General features: G+C 44.5%; 1 protein-coding gene across 4 annotated transcripts in view; it reads left to right on the top strand.

Annotated features, from left to right (window-relative positions):
- CFAP61 (cilia and flagella associated protein 61) overlaps positions 1 to 13,604 on the top strand; it is a 106,723-nt gene that overhangs the window by 28,824 nt on the left and 64,295 nt on the right. For all 4 annotated transcript variants that reach the window (XM_030489173.1, XM_030489171.1, XM_030489172.1 and 1 more), the window contains 4 exons: positions 1,473 to 1,599; positions 2,425 to 2,502; positions 3,634 to 3,840; positions 6,474 to 6,608. In XM_030489173.1, the coding sequence (XP_030345033.1) occupies positions 1,473 to 1,599; positions 2,425 to 2,502; positions 3,634 to 3,840; positions 6,474 to 6,608 (547 nt within the window). The remainder of the gene's footprint in view (positions 1 to 1,472; positions 1,600 to 2,424; positions 2,503 to 3,633; positions 3,841 to 6,473; positions 6,609 to 13,604) is intronic.

Genomic DNA, 13,604 nt, shown 5'->3' with positions numbered 1-13,604 from the left:
GTATATTTAAAACTGGGTTCAGTTTTGGCATGTTGTGCTTTCTGTCATTTAAAATGTGGTTCACTCTGGCACCGCTCGGGGACACGGGGTGGGGACAGCCTCTGTACTGGGTGCAGTGGGGTGGCAGGAGGGGGCACGTGAACTGTGCTGTGGGTCTCCCTGACCAGCATCCTCATCGCTTGTTCCATCTTGCAGTGAACTCTCTGTGGAAGTGTGTAACAAATGTGCAAAGGAAGCTGTTGCTCACTTCCAAGTTCAGGGTTAGTTTGTAATTTAGCAATCAAATGTGTGCTTTGAGCACTCACATAATCCAGTTGAAGATGAGCACAGACATGGAGCTGGGACATTTCCCATAGCACATCAGAGATTTGGTAGGTTCGGCTTTTAAAGGCCCTTGTGCTGTTCATTAAAACAGTGTTCCACAAAATCAGTCTCAGTGTGACTGGGACGTAGGCTGATGAATAGCACATACAAACTGAACTGGCAAACAAGACTAGGAGTGGCAGTCAGACTGCCTGGATCCCAAGGTTTTTATCTGGGGGGAAAGAACCCAATTCTTGGAAATGAAGCTGTAATTCGGTTCCTTGAACAGCTAAATCTTTATTCCATGGGCCTTGTCTAACCAGGAAGGGTCAGTGCCTTTAACAGGCAACACAAGAGTTCCTCAGCTGCTGGAGACTGTCACTGGGAAGTAATTCTTTTTCATGCTTAGTGGTGGGAAGATGTTTTATAGCAGCGTGTGTGAACTCAGGAAGTGCCAGGATATTGCTGCTGTAGCTCACGTTGCTGCTGTCCCTATTGCACTGGCACTTTTACACTGTGTCACTGGTGTGTGATTACTAAGTGGCAATCTTACGTTTAGCAGGGGCATTTGGTTTGTGCTTTGTGGAAGTTTATGCTTACATGTTGCTGTTTGGAGAACCGAGGCCTAACACAAACGTTAGTTGGTTGTTCCTGCTGGAGAAGGATGCTACTGCCTTTCTTTGGCACCATTTGCAAGGATGACAGTTGGCTGTGGGTTATTTTTTTCTCTCTCCTTTTTTCCTTCTCTTACCTTTTTCTGTTCCTTTTCTTTCCCCACGTGTGTCAGTGTGCAGCTACGGCTGCTACTTCCATTTTAAATGATTCTTTGTCTCCTTTCTCTGCCACCTCTGTTCACATGAGGGTTGGGTGGTATCTGTGGTTACAGTAGTCATTGCTTTGTGGGACTGGGCTGTAGGTACAGAAAGACTGAGTGTTCAGCAGCAGTTAAAGCAGCATCTTGAGTTGTCTTAATTAGCTGTTGTGTGATCTTTTATGTTCTCACACACTAAGCTAATATATGCACTTGGAACAATAGTCATACAGCAATCAATTCCAGCTTCTAAAAGAGGTGTGTGTGGTGCTTGTGGAAGGCAAGTTGTCGCAGTATGGGAATTGTCTTTGATTTGTCACAGAGTGAGCTTTTTTCTTTTTCCTTTTTTGTTTTATAGGTCATTTAATGTAAGAAGAGCAAAAAGCAATGACCTACTTGGTGTCCAGATGCTCACTGAAACCCTTAGCTTGAATAAAAGGATACTGAATGACTTCAGGATATTTACTCTGGTTCGCAGGGATCCCGTGAGTATTGCTTGCGAAGACACAGAAGAATGAATAAATACTGGTAAAAACATCCAGAATTTGTCACATGAAACTACTAAACTCTCTCTATGTAGTGTAGAGGTACTCAAGTCAGTGCCAACAGTCGGCATAGGCTGTATTCAGCCTGACCTGATGGTTAATCTAACCTGTGGTCTATACCAGTGCAGGGACAGAAGCAGGCGGGATGCATTTCTTGGCCACCCACAGCCTCCTTTATGTTGTTGCTTTTTCTTGCACGCACTTCTGGTTGCGTGATGAATGTGTACTTGTGTCTGTCACATGATGGGGCCTCCTCCTCCTTCCCATGATGTAGTCGGGCACAGGCCCAGCAGACAGTTCCTTCCCATGACGTGGACAGGCACATGCCCAGCAGACAGCAGGGAACATCTGCAGTTTTGTTGTGTGATGGGAAATGCCGCACAGACAAAACCTAAGCGCTGTCATTACCAATCATACAGCTGCAGGGAAATACATTTTATACAACTTTTGATGGAGAATGTCTGTTTTAATTAATACTCTTTCCTAAGACCAGAACTTAACCCAGGACTAAAGTAGTGACTGAGCGTATAGCACTCCTGTTAGCTAGATCCTAACGGAACCTTCAGTTCCATAAAGTTCTGCATGGTCCAGAGTCCAGCCACAAACACCATTTAAACATTGTGCCTCGAGTTAAGGCAGAGTGGTTAAACTGGGGGAGTGTATAAAATGTATACTGGGAAGAAAGTATTTTAACTGTGTGGTGAAATGCAGTCAGGTTAAAGAGTACTAATGAAATAGGAAATGTGCATGTGTTTTGCTTTGCAGGATGGGAACCCAGTCAAGGTGTTTGTAGCAGAAGTTCTGGATCAAATAGTTGGCATTTCTGTCATTAGAGATGAAATGGTAAATCCTGTTTCTGTTTTGTATGAAAACTGTAATGCTTAGCCCTCAGTGCTACAGGCTGAGTTTTGTCCTTGCCACGATAGGTGTACCTAACAGAAAGTCTACGTAAAAGATACTGCTCCTCTAAACTTTCCCTTTCCTGACAATGCAGACTGCATTATTGCCCTTCCCATAGGTGATGACTGACACACAAAAACTCATCCTGTGATTTGCAAGAAGCTGCTGATGCATTCTGAAAGTGCCTTCTGCACCTCTTCTTGGTTCTTCAGCAGAAAGCCATCCTACCTCTGAATATGTTCGTAATCACCTGGTTTTCCCACTAATTTCCAAAGTCAATAAGCAGTTTTGCCACGTGTATTGCAGAGTAGTAGTTGTCCTTCTAGATTTGCTTTCTCTTTTTTTCTCCAACAGTAGCTTCTGAGTTATTCTGAATCACACCCCTCAAAGCAAATAGAAAGCGCATGTTCTGATAGAGTACAAAAAAGACAATGGTGCACATTAGTCTGGAAAAATAAATGTTCTTTGAGGCTTACTTTTGTGGCAGATTTTAGATTGTTCAGCAGCTGTTAGCTCAGTTTTTAACAGTCACTCCTGGTTTCAAAAATAGCTTTTAATTATATTAAGAGCATTGAGATAAGAGGATACAGCAATTTCTCTTGAATGTATAATGTCCAAAAATGTCAGCTTACCACTTCAGCCCTTGTTGGAGGGCATTTTGTACACAGCTTTTCTCTAGAATTCCCCTTCCTCAGTGTCAGTGTTGTGAGGGACAGTTTGGGCTCCTCTGTCTTGAACTCAGCAGAACAGTTGTGGGGCTTGGGCTGGTTGGTTGTTTTTTCTTTTCCCCTCCCTGAATGTCCATTAACCCGTCCCAGACATTGTGAAAAGGTCAGCTCTGCATTCCCTGCAGGAAGGGTCAGCAAGCTGCAAGAGCAGGCTTTGATACAGTGACAGGGTTTCCAATAGAGGTATGTTCAGTCAGTGCTTTAACTGAGAACAATGCCCATAGGCACTGCATTTCAGTGTTCAGATTTAGTTTCTTAGTTGATAGGAAGCAACTCACTGGACTTGCTCCAGTAGTGTAAATGGAGCTGTCTTGTCACTGCTGATCTTCACGTTCTTGTTTTCCAGCATATTGAGTACATTCGGTCACATTACAACATTGAAGCCTTTATTCATTTCAATTGCCACCAGCAAGAGGAACATGGACATCTTTGCCACTTTGTCTTAAATCCCATATTTCATCACTATACAAAACACTTTCTAAAGGAGATGCTTCGCTTAGCCCACAAATCTTCTCTTTATTATCCTATTTATCCACAGTATGTGGAAGGCAAGGTAAGGACAAAGTTATTTGTATTTCTGATACTAAATGTTGTCACCTTTTCTCACTTTATTTTTCTCTTTGCTTCTGTGAGTGGCTGTAAACAGAAATTTTCTTAGCAAACTGCAGCAAATTGTACTTTCTTTCCTTCTTACGTGATATCATCTGCTCTCATGGACGTAGCGGTTGCACCGTAGGGCTAGTCCATAGATGCTCAGTAGTGTTGTGACTCCAGATGTACTCAGTAGCTTCAGGAAGCATGTGGAGGAGCAGCAGTTTGAAGTGTGCTTGGCTTTGGCACGCTCCACTCTGTGAAGAGAGAGCAGCTCTTCAAGGGGATGGCTCCTGCTGAGCCAAGTCACTCTGCAGGTTGAATTCAGAGAGTCTGAGTGCAACTGGCCTCTGACTGGACTTGGATGCCTTACGTTAACACACCCAGGATGCTGCCCTGGTAGCAGCACAGCAGAGGAATCATTTGCTTGCTACCTCCTCATTTGTTTCTGGGAGAAGTATATCTGCTTCTTACGCACACAGGTTTGTGTGCTGCTGCTGCCTTGTGCCTTGTCAGCCCCCTCCATAAATGAGCTGTAGTCCTGACAGTCAAGTCTCTGCCCTTTGCTGTCTGTTCCCAATAGATGGGTTCTAGGATGAAGTAGCAGGCATGCAGTATTCCCACCCCTGCCTAAGTTAGGACCCTGTGTCCGAGTTGCAAGCTTTAGTTTGGGTTTGACTTCATTTCTTGCCCTTGTATTGGATGTATAGGTGAAGAAACAAGAAACTCATCAACTGAGGATACCAACGTAAGAGTTTTTATTTCATTGTTTTAACATGCCAGTACACGTGCTGCACCTTCACTTGCAGTGCCAAGGCATAAAGCACACGGCATATCTGTATATTTAACAATGATTTGTATTTCCTGTCATAGTTTATGAATAGAACCTGATCAAGTTGTACTGTCCCATGTACCACCACTCAACTACATAATGAATTTTGAGTGGTACCAGTATTTGTTTAGGTTCAGGATGAAGTGGAGGGCAGGGAAGGAAAAAGGAAAGATGTCACTGGGCGTTATGTAGCATGAGTAAATGCAAGGGGATAATACTAAAACCACTAAAACACAGAGGTTTATAAAACCTCTTCAGAAGTGACTTAGGCTCTAGACTGTATTTCTTCAGAAGCTGGTGGGACCTCAGCACCTCACTGTTGTTGAGAATGTGGTTTGTGTTTCAGCAAGGGCCTGCAGAGCCCTGAGAACCTCATGCCGTGAGAGAAAAGCCATTGCTGAGAACAGCATCATTCGTGGAAGCAAACTGAAAGATTCTTTCCACAACACTGGTGTGTGTCTTGTCACCAGTCTCATGACAGAAAAGAGCAAACAAAAATGTCAGCTCATGGTGTGTAGCCTTCTAGAGCTACTGTCTGGTCCAGGCTCCTGCCAGCGTTAACACAGGAAGCTCAGTGCATCCAGAGGGCACTTCACCCATCCATCATTACTGCCTATCTTAGTGTGGAAGGAATTGCCCTCTGGAGATGCTCATCTCTACCTGGGGGCATCTGCACGGCTGCCTCAAGTAAGCACCCAGCTCTGAGATGGTGACTGAGATGACTCCTGTCCTCAGTGGCTTAGGTGTTTTTGAGATGGCCACATTCTGAGCACAGGAATTGCCAGGTTAGACGCAGGTACATTTTCAGAAGGATGTTTTTTCGTGTGCACTTCTGTGGAGCTTTATGAAGTGTTCTCCTGAGGAACCAAAGTCCTTACGTAGCATTAGGTTCTCAGATGCTTAAGAGGCACTTACAAAAATGCAGTTTAATGGCAGTGGATGGAAGAGGAAAGTTAAATCTTACTAATGATTCTAGTTTGGTCTATCTCCAGGCTACAGAGTTCCTTTAAGTTACTTTAGCTTACCATTGCTTTCTAATAAGTGGTAAATGTGATATTTTACTCAGTTCTCAACATAGTAACATCAAGTTTTTCATTACTTGTGGCTGGAATGGTACTTCAGTGTAATTTAGTTTGCATTAATGCTCATTCTCTACTTACAGGAAGTCTCTTATTTATTTTTTGTCCCTTTCATGTTGTAAATTATGACAGAGCCAGTCATGCTGTAATAAATGGAATACAGCTATTCCTAATGATCCATGCTCCTCGCATTAGCATCAGGGGTTTGTTCACCTCAAGTTTCTGCCAGTTTATTAACATTTATCACTTGGATGAAATTGACATTTCAGTCGGTATAGAATCCGATATGAATTCATAACCCTCCTTTGCCAAAGGAGCAAAGGTTAGAGTAAGCAGATAACACAGCTTAATGGGGTCAAGTCAAGCTGATTCATGATCACTATGGAGCAAAATATCCTCCTGGGGAAAATACTTGTGCTGAAAAATCCCATAAACCAAACCACTTGTTTATCTGTCATTCCCACAGAGCTGGTAATGTAATTACTCTCATAATTATCTTCATTAGTGTCAGGAATTAGCTGCAATTCATTCCTCTGCTCTGAGTATGTTTGTTTATTTGCTGATTTTTCTCTCAGATTTAGCCAACAGAGCTAAGAATTTTGTATTTGCAAAGCCATACAACAGACATCTGTGATGCACTGCTCTGACATTCTCTCTGCTGAAATATAGATCGCTGCCTTTCAGTTTCAGACTCCCTGTGCCCATTCCCTGACATCTGCCCTTCATTACATGGCTCCCGTGCGACCAAGACGACAGATTGTCTATCCTCTGGAAGAGCTTGGCATAAACGCTCCATCAGAGCAGGCCTCCAAGGATCAGGTGGGTAACAGAAGCAGCAGCAGGCGGGAGGCATGGTGCCAGCTAGTGCAGGCTTTGGCAGATGGGATGGCATTACCATCCCAGTGTTGATAGGTTGCTTCTTAATTACACTGAACATGGTGTCCATACCCTCACAATCCCAGCCCTGCTTCTGCACGGCCGCCACTGCTTCTGAGCTTGAATTTCAAACACGTTACAGGAGCAGCCACTGAACTGGAACATCTGCACACAATTGCGTTCATTTTAGCTGTGGCTTCTCGTGACGTTGCTCTCAAACTCCCAACACATTCTAAATGCTCTGACTTACTATTTAGCCCTTTGTCCGGTAAGTTTATTTAGGTGTCACTCTGCAAGTGGAAAAAAGACAATGTCATGATGCTGACTACTTCTGTAGAAAAATTGCTTAAATACATTTTAGTTTTCAGTCCCAAAGCCAGGTTTCTTCCATGCACAAGATGCCCTCAAAGAACACTTCAAAATATCAGGAATGATTTAACAGCAAAGGAAAGGATTGTTTCACTACCAAACAGTTCTGATTTGTGTAGCACTCGTGCAGGCTGGAGGTTCTGACCTAGAAGTCTCTCCATTTCCTATGTTAAACAACTGACACCTTATTCTGACTTACATTTTTAAGTAACTAAAATTTGATGTGAAGATGGTTCCTCACAAGAGTAACCAGCAAAGCTGACATGAGAAAAAACCCATTAGTGATGGATACTCTCAGTAGGTAGCTGCAATTTCCTAAAGAAATATAATTAGGGAGCTTTAATGTCTGTCTGTGAACTCCAGTTGGCTGCGATGGGCTCCCGTGTCATATTTTAGAGCTGTCCTTTTCACAGTTAGTCAGTATTTTTTGGCACCCAAAACTCTTAATTAGGCAGCAGTTGGCAAAGCAAAATCCAGAACGTGGCTGAGGCCATTGGTGTGAGTTTGGCTTTGTTGAACAGTCTTCCCCCTGCCTTCCTTCCTCTTCTCTGCAGGATAAACTATCCAATACTGTTCTTTGAACTACATCCCATTTTATCTTTAAACTGACCTGTTGCTCGCTTGCTAGAAGAGCTCCTCTGAGCGTGTTTGCTGGAGCTGGGAATCAGACTGCCTGTGTTGGAGAGATTTGCAAATCTTTTGTCTGCTGAGGTTGAGCCTGAGCTTGTCTGAGAGTTGCAGGCACTGAGATAATTAGTTAAAATCTTGAAAGTTTAATGAATTTCTAATTAATAAAATGTGTGAGATTTTCACTAACAAAGTTCTGCTGAAGAGAGGTGAAGGCTGCCCACTGCATGAGAGCCGATGCATATGTGCCAGCATTAATTATAGATTCCTGACAGACTGTGTTCTATCAAAGCTGACATCTGGGGTTGATCCCTAGGTGGTAACTTGAGGATAAAGCCAGTCCACTGCTGCTGCCTGTCGTTTTCTGAAGGACCAAGAATCTGAAACCACATAAAGCTAAATTGACTCTTCTGTCGAGTGAATGAATTGACCTTTGGCCACCATACGTTGGGAAAGCTTTATGAATTGAGAGGTAACCTACCACAGGGGACTGAGCGTGCTTGTAGAAGTAAGAACCTGGTGCTGCTTTTAGATCCTGGGTGTTTTGTTAGCTCTGGTAGTAGCAGGCATAAGGCATTTGCCCTCTCTCTACTCTTAATTCAGAAAGGAAGATTGATCCCCACGGATAATCTTGCACTTCCCTGCAAAATCCTGCAGCTGAGTTGCAAATAAAATGAGGTGTACTTTCTAAAATTAATATGATCAAATTTCAGTAGGCACAAAATGATACATCTACCTTTTGCAATGATCACAAGGCCTGCCCAGACACTCTGTCAACAGAAGGACAGAGTGTCTGAGTCCAACAGAGTCTGTGTTGCAAAGAGCAAAATATCCTACCAAGGAGTTAAATGCGATAACTGCAAAAAGGAAAGACTGAGAATTGTCACCTTTAAAATACTGTGAGAGAAGGTGAGACGTGTTGGTCACCATAGAAGATGCCAGCAGCCTAGGAAGGGAGGTAACAGGGAAATGGGAAAACAATGGTGTAGGGAAAGTGTGGAGAAGTGGGGGAGAAGTGAAAGGCAGACAAAGAGGCTGGAGCAGGAAAGATTGAGGAGTTGTCTGGGGCGAGCATCTGGGTAGCAGTAAGGAGAAAACTTATCCTGTCCTCTTTGGAACAGTGGTTTTAAGCAGGTGGGGCAGGATCCTGCAGGATCTGAAAAGCTTTGGGCAAGCCAGGATTCCAGACAGTTGAGACCTCTCCTCATTTCTTTATCATACTCTTCAAGCTCACCAGGCGTGTAGAAAGCACTTCCTTCAGACATCAGCCCATGGCCCCTTTGCTTGTGAAAGCTGGAGGATGGGTTGTTGTTGTAACTCTTGTTTTAGGCACCTCTGCAATGGTGGCAGGATTCTTTCACATGAAGTACAATACAAACATTGTAAATGCAAGTCAATGTCAGAAATGCACAATCTTCATTTGATTGCCTGTCCTAATGAATTGCTGGAGTATCTGTCACTTATGGTGGAGATAATTGTAGCAAAATTCTTGCTTCGATACCCAGAAGATGCCCCAGATATCTGGCCATCAGCATCTGCTTCTGTCTCCTGCTTTTTCAGCTGCCTTCCTCTTGTTCCAGCTCTCTCTCCTATTCTTGCTCCAGAATCCATTTTTCAGCAGGAGCAGCTCGGGGCTGAGCAGCTCAGCCATTCCCTGCCTAAGCACAGCTCTTGATTTGTGCATATGTATCTCTGTAGGCCATTAGTGGCTTAGTATCTCAGAGAGGGTGTACAGTGGAAGCCCTGGGGCTCCATCACTTTGTGTATCTCTTCAATACGTTCCAGCCTGCCCGGGAGCATGAAGAGATTCACTCATAAATATTGACCCAGTAGAGATAACTCAACCAGGACCCACAAGGACTGTTTTCCCTGATTCCTTCCTCCAAAGCCAGAAGCAAAAGCTGCAATCTGAATCAGAAAGGCTTTGCCCTCAGCTAATTCCCGTGTGTTGCCAGTCCAGATGGATCTCGCCTGTGCTGGAGAGGGGGTTTTCCTGCAGGTCTGGATCGGTTGTTACAGACAGATGAGCACCCGAAATTAAGTCTGTGGTAACTTGTTCTCGTTGTCCCTCTGTCAAATCTCTCTGTTCTGCTGCAGTGTCTGGAAAAATCAAAGGGAGAAACCTGTGCACTGCCCTGCCATGGATTCCTGCCTGCTTGCTCCTGCTTCTAGCAGGCAGCGTGAGCTGTGCTTTGTGGTGCATAAGAAAGCACAGGTCCTTCTTCCTGTAGGCTCTCTGGGAGCAGTGGCTAAAGGGCTTCCATTTCCTAAAGGGCTTCACGTTCTTAAATGAACGTAGTAATATTTTCCTGTGACAGTCATTAATGACAGTGTGTTTTTACCCCCCTCCTTGAGATGGCAGATACATTTTGCTGCTGGTTTTATGTGTCTATTCTACAACGCTCTATATCTCCCATTGCTCTGCTGAAGAGATTGGGTAAATCAGGTACAGATTGCCAGAGGAGGCGCGGAGGGGAGGCACTGAGCTCCGCTGCCTGCCCCGCAGCCCTGTGGAATGGCACAGATGCCAACGGTCTTGTTTGCTGTAGCCCTGGAAGCACGAAGCCCGGGGAGCCTGCTCATCCCGAGCCCCTGCAGGAGCACCCGCTCAGTCTGCCGTGCTGCGGGGCTGCGGGACGGCCCTGCAGAGCCCTGGCTGCTCACGGCATCAGTCGCTGCCTGCAGCTGCTCCGAGCCAAAGGAGAGCTCTCATTTTTGTATTCCGAGTCAGTAACTGGCACTGAAGAGCCAACTGGCAGAAGATCCAAAGATTCCAAATCTTAATTCCCACAGTGTTAAAGCAGATTAGATTATGATTGTGTTTTGCACATCTGTCAGTCATTTCAGTTGTGTTACGTTAAAAACCAGTTGGTTACAACAGAATACTAAATAACTTGTAAAGTGCTGCTGGCCCTGGTGGTGCATGTCATTATTGGTGGAGTAGAAAACTACAGATAATTAAATAATTTTTAATGATTTCTTCATAAATAAACAATTGATAAACTTGTTTGCTTTCCCACCATCTGGGAGCATTCTGTTATCCATCTGCTTCATGTAATTATCAATAAAAGGGAAGAATAGGTGATATAATTAACAAGAATAACTGATCCACAGTGAAGAACAAAAATGTCACACATCTGTTGAATTATTTTCCTGTTTCTGCCCTTTCATTATTATTCATGCTATCAGGTTTACTTATTTTTTTATTTCATGGCTGCATTCAAGCTGTCAGGTTTTATTGCAGAGTTCAGAACTGGTTTTTCTGCTGTAGCTCATAGAAAGAAGACAGAACAGTTTTTAAGGCATTGCAGAAGCACATACAGTGCTGTATAAGCTTATTTGGAAAAAAACACCCCAAACCAACCCACCACTGTCTCAGTCAGTTTTGTACTTCTCAAGCGATGCTACAGGCGTGTTACAGGGAATGTTTCAATGGGGTCAGAAGCAGTGAGTGAAGGAGGCTCAGCCCAGCGCTGTGTTCCCTGAGATCACTGACTTCAGCCGTGGCCGGGAGCTGAGTGTTGCCAGGGTGGCTGGAGAGATGTCCCCAAATCGAGCTGGGGACATCAGCAGCGGGTCCTGCCCTCCCTCAGGGGCCAGGGCAGCGTTCTGTGTGAGTGGCCAGTGTGCTTTCTCAGCAGTCCTGGAGTTAAACCACCCTCCAGAGCAACTGCCATGTTACAGCCTTTAACCTCCTACTGCAAATTAGACATTTTCCTCAAGACAGTTAGTTGAAAGTTGCTTTACCTGACCACACAGAGGACTGTATAAGGATGAATACTGTTTGGAAGCTGGAGAAAAGACCTTGTACACATGGAATTGAGTAATACTGTGCATGAAAACATGTTCTGAGCAGTGGCATTGGCTGTGGGAGGTGGTATCCTTCTGCTCCTTTACATCTGCATTGCTCTACAGCTTGTGGGAACTGAAGGGTTGTCACTGGAGTGGTGGCGTCTGCTTAACTCTTGTGTAACGAGTTACTCTATTTAATGGCACTAGCCTATCTTCTTCAGAAGAGGATTTTTACTGTTTCGAGCAAAACTTTCAATGTCCTCTTTTCCCCTCCAAGCAGTCGTGGGCCTTTCATTGTGACACTGTCAGTGGCGGGTGCTGTTCTGCATGTGTGGGCTGTGCTCTCCAGACTCTGCACCATCCAGAAGGGGTCTGCAAATACGAGATGCTGGGAAGAGCTGGTTTATTGTGTGTTCTGCACTACCACATGAAACCGTTTGGGGTCAGAGCATGAGAAAAGGCTGAAAACCTGGCAGGGGAAATGGAAGCTCAACCGCCAAGGAAACAGTCAGTGTTAATTTAAGAAGATTCAAGAAGAAATGGGAATACAAGGCACTGCTACCTTCACGGATTTCAGTGCCAGCATCATTGATTCCAGGCTGATGCTTGTGGCCTGAAAGCAGTTTAAAATCGTGTTTCAAAGAGTAAAATGAGAGAAAGTACTGAAAATTTCGAGCATGGTTTTAAACAATGTCATTGTTTTTAGAGCAATCTCACAACTTGGTCCATCGAAGTCTATGTTCATACATATTCTTTGTATTGCAGAAGCTACTCAAATGAGTTGCAAGTGGAAGTACTGTCCTGAACTATTCTCTATTAAATGAGCTTTTTTATGTCCACTGTAAAGCTGCAGGACTTTAAAACCAGAATCAAACATGCCCAGGATGTTTGCCAGGGTTTCTAAAAGGAAAATAAATAGAGTTACCAGGTAAAACTGAAAAACAAAAATCTAAATCATTTTCAAGCTTGACAGAACCTGTCATTTGGGGCAGCTTGTTTAAAACGGAAAATAAACCAGATATGTAGGAAACTCTTCTCTAGGTGACCAGGAAGCTCTTGAGGCATTTGACACTCTGTAGCTTCTGCTAATCAGAAGGACCCCTAACTCTTCACTTGTTCCTGAGGGGCTGTGTGTAGGTGGGACATACCTGGCTGCTCCATCCTCAGGGCTTCTTACTGAAACAAACCGAGCAGGGTCTGCAATGTTTTGGGCCAACCACCCAGAGTGAGCATAATGCATTACCCTGGCCCATGGAGAGTTGATACACTGGCAGTTAACACCTTGCTGTGGAGGGAAGCCAAGGAAAAGGCAAGGACATTTGCAAGCCGTGACTGAATCCCAGCTAGTCCAGAGAGTGCAGCTAGAAAATCTGAGGTCAGTTGCACTTAATAAAAACAAGGAGTGGAAGCAAACAGGTTTTAAAACACGGGGGGAGAGGCTGCGTACAACAGAACAACCTGTTCTGAACAAGCAGAGCTTTTTGCTTCTGAGAGGCTGAGACAAATGGAGGGAGCAAGGTTTTCACTTTAGGTATCGAGAGAGAAATGTCAAGAAGGTGGGCAGGACTGCAGAGCAGCAGAGCCCTGGCTGTGCAGTGCATGCCCACCTCAAGTGCAAGCTCAGAGCAACTTCCCAAGCTGTGGTGACTGGGAAGCTCCCGTCCCCCATCGCGGTCTGCGTGGCAGGGAATAGCTGTGCTTCTGAGGTGCCTCCTCTCTAGCTGTGCTCCAGCATGAACACTAACAGGGCACTGAATTACTGAGTGGTGAAGAGAAGCCATTGGGGTGTAGTACTTTACAGCTGCCTTCAAGCAAAGCGTATTCAGACTTTGTAGGAAACCTGTAGTAACAGGAGGCTCCGTTCTGGCTCAGGTTCAGTTCTGTGTGAACTCAGCTGAGGCACTGGAATGTACATAAACGGGTTAAAATTGTTGTTGATGTCCTTGAGGAGGGTTGGGCCTTTAACAGTCCCTTAGAACCCAAACTGTTCTATGATTTAAATGTGAAAGGTTTTTGGTGTTTGGAGTTTTTTTAAGCATTAAGCCTCTGCTAAGATAAGAGAGAATGAATGCCCCAGAGAGCCTAGGCAGGATGGGCAGGAGCTCCCTGCTTTTAAATATCAAGAGTCACAGATCGAAGTTAAAACGCACA

This window comes from Strigops habroptila, chromosome 6, assembly GCF_004027225.2.
Source record: "Strigops habroptila isolate Jane chromosome 6, bStrHab1.2.pri, whole genome shotgun sequence".
Lineage (NCBI taxonomy): Eukaryota > Metazoa > Chordata > Aves > Psittaciformes > Psittacidae > Strigops > Strigops habroptila.
Note: the sequence above shows the minus strand (reverse complement) of the source record. Positions and strands in the feature narration are given on the sequence as shown.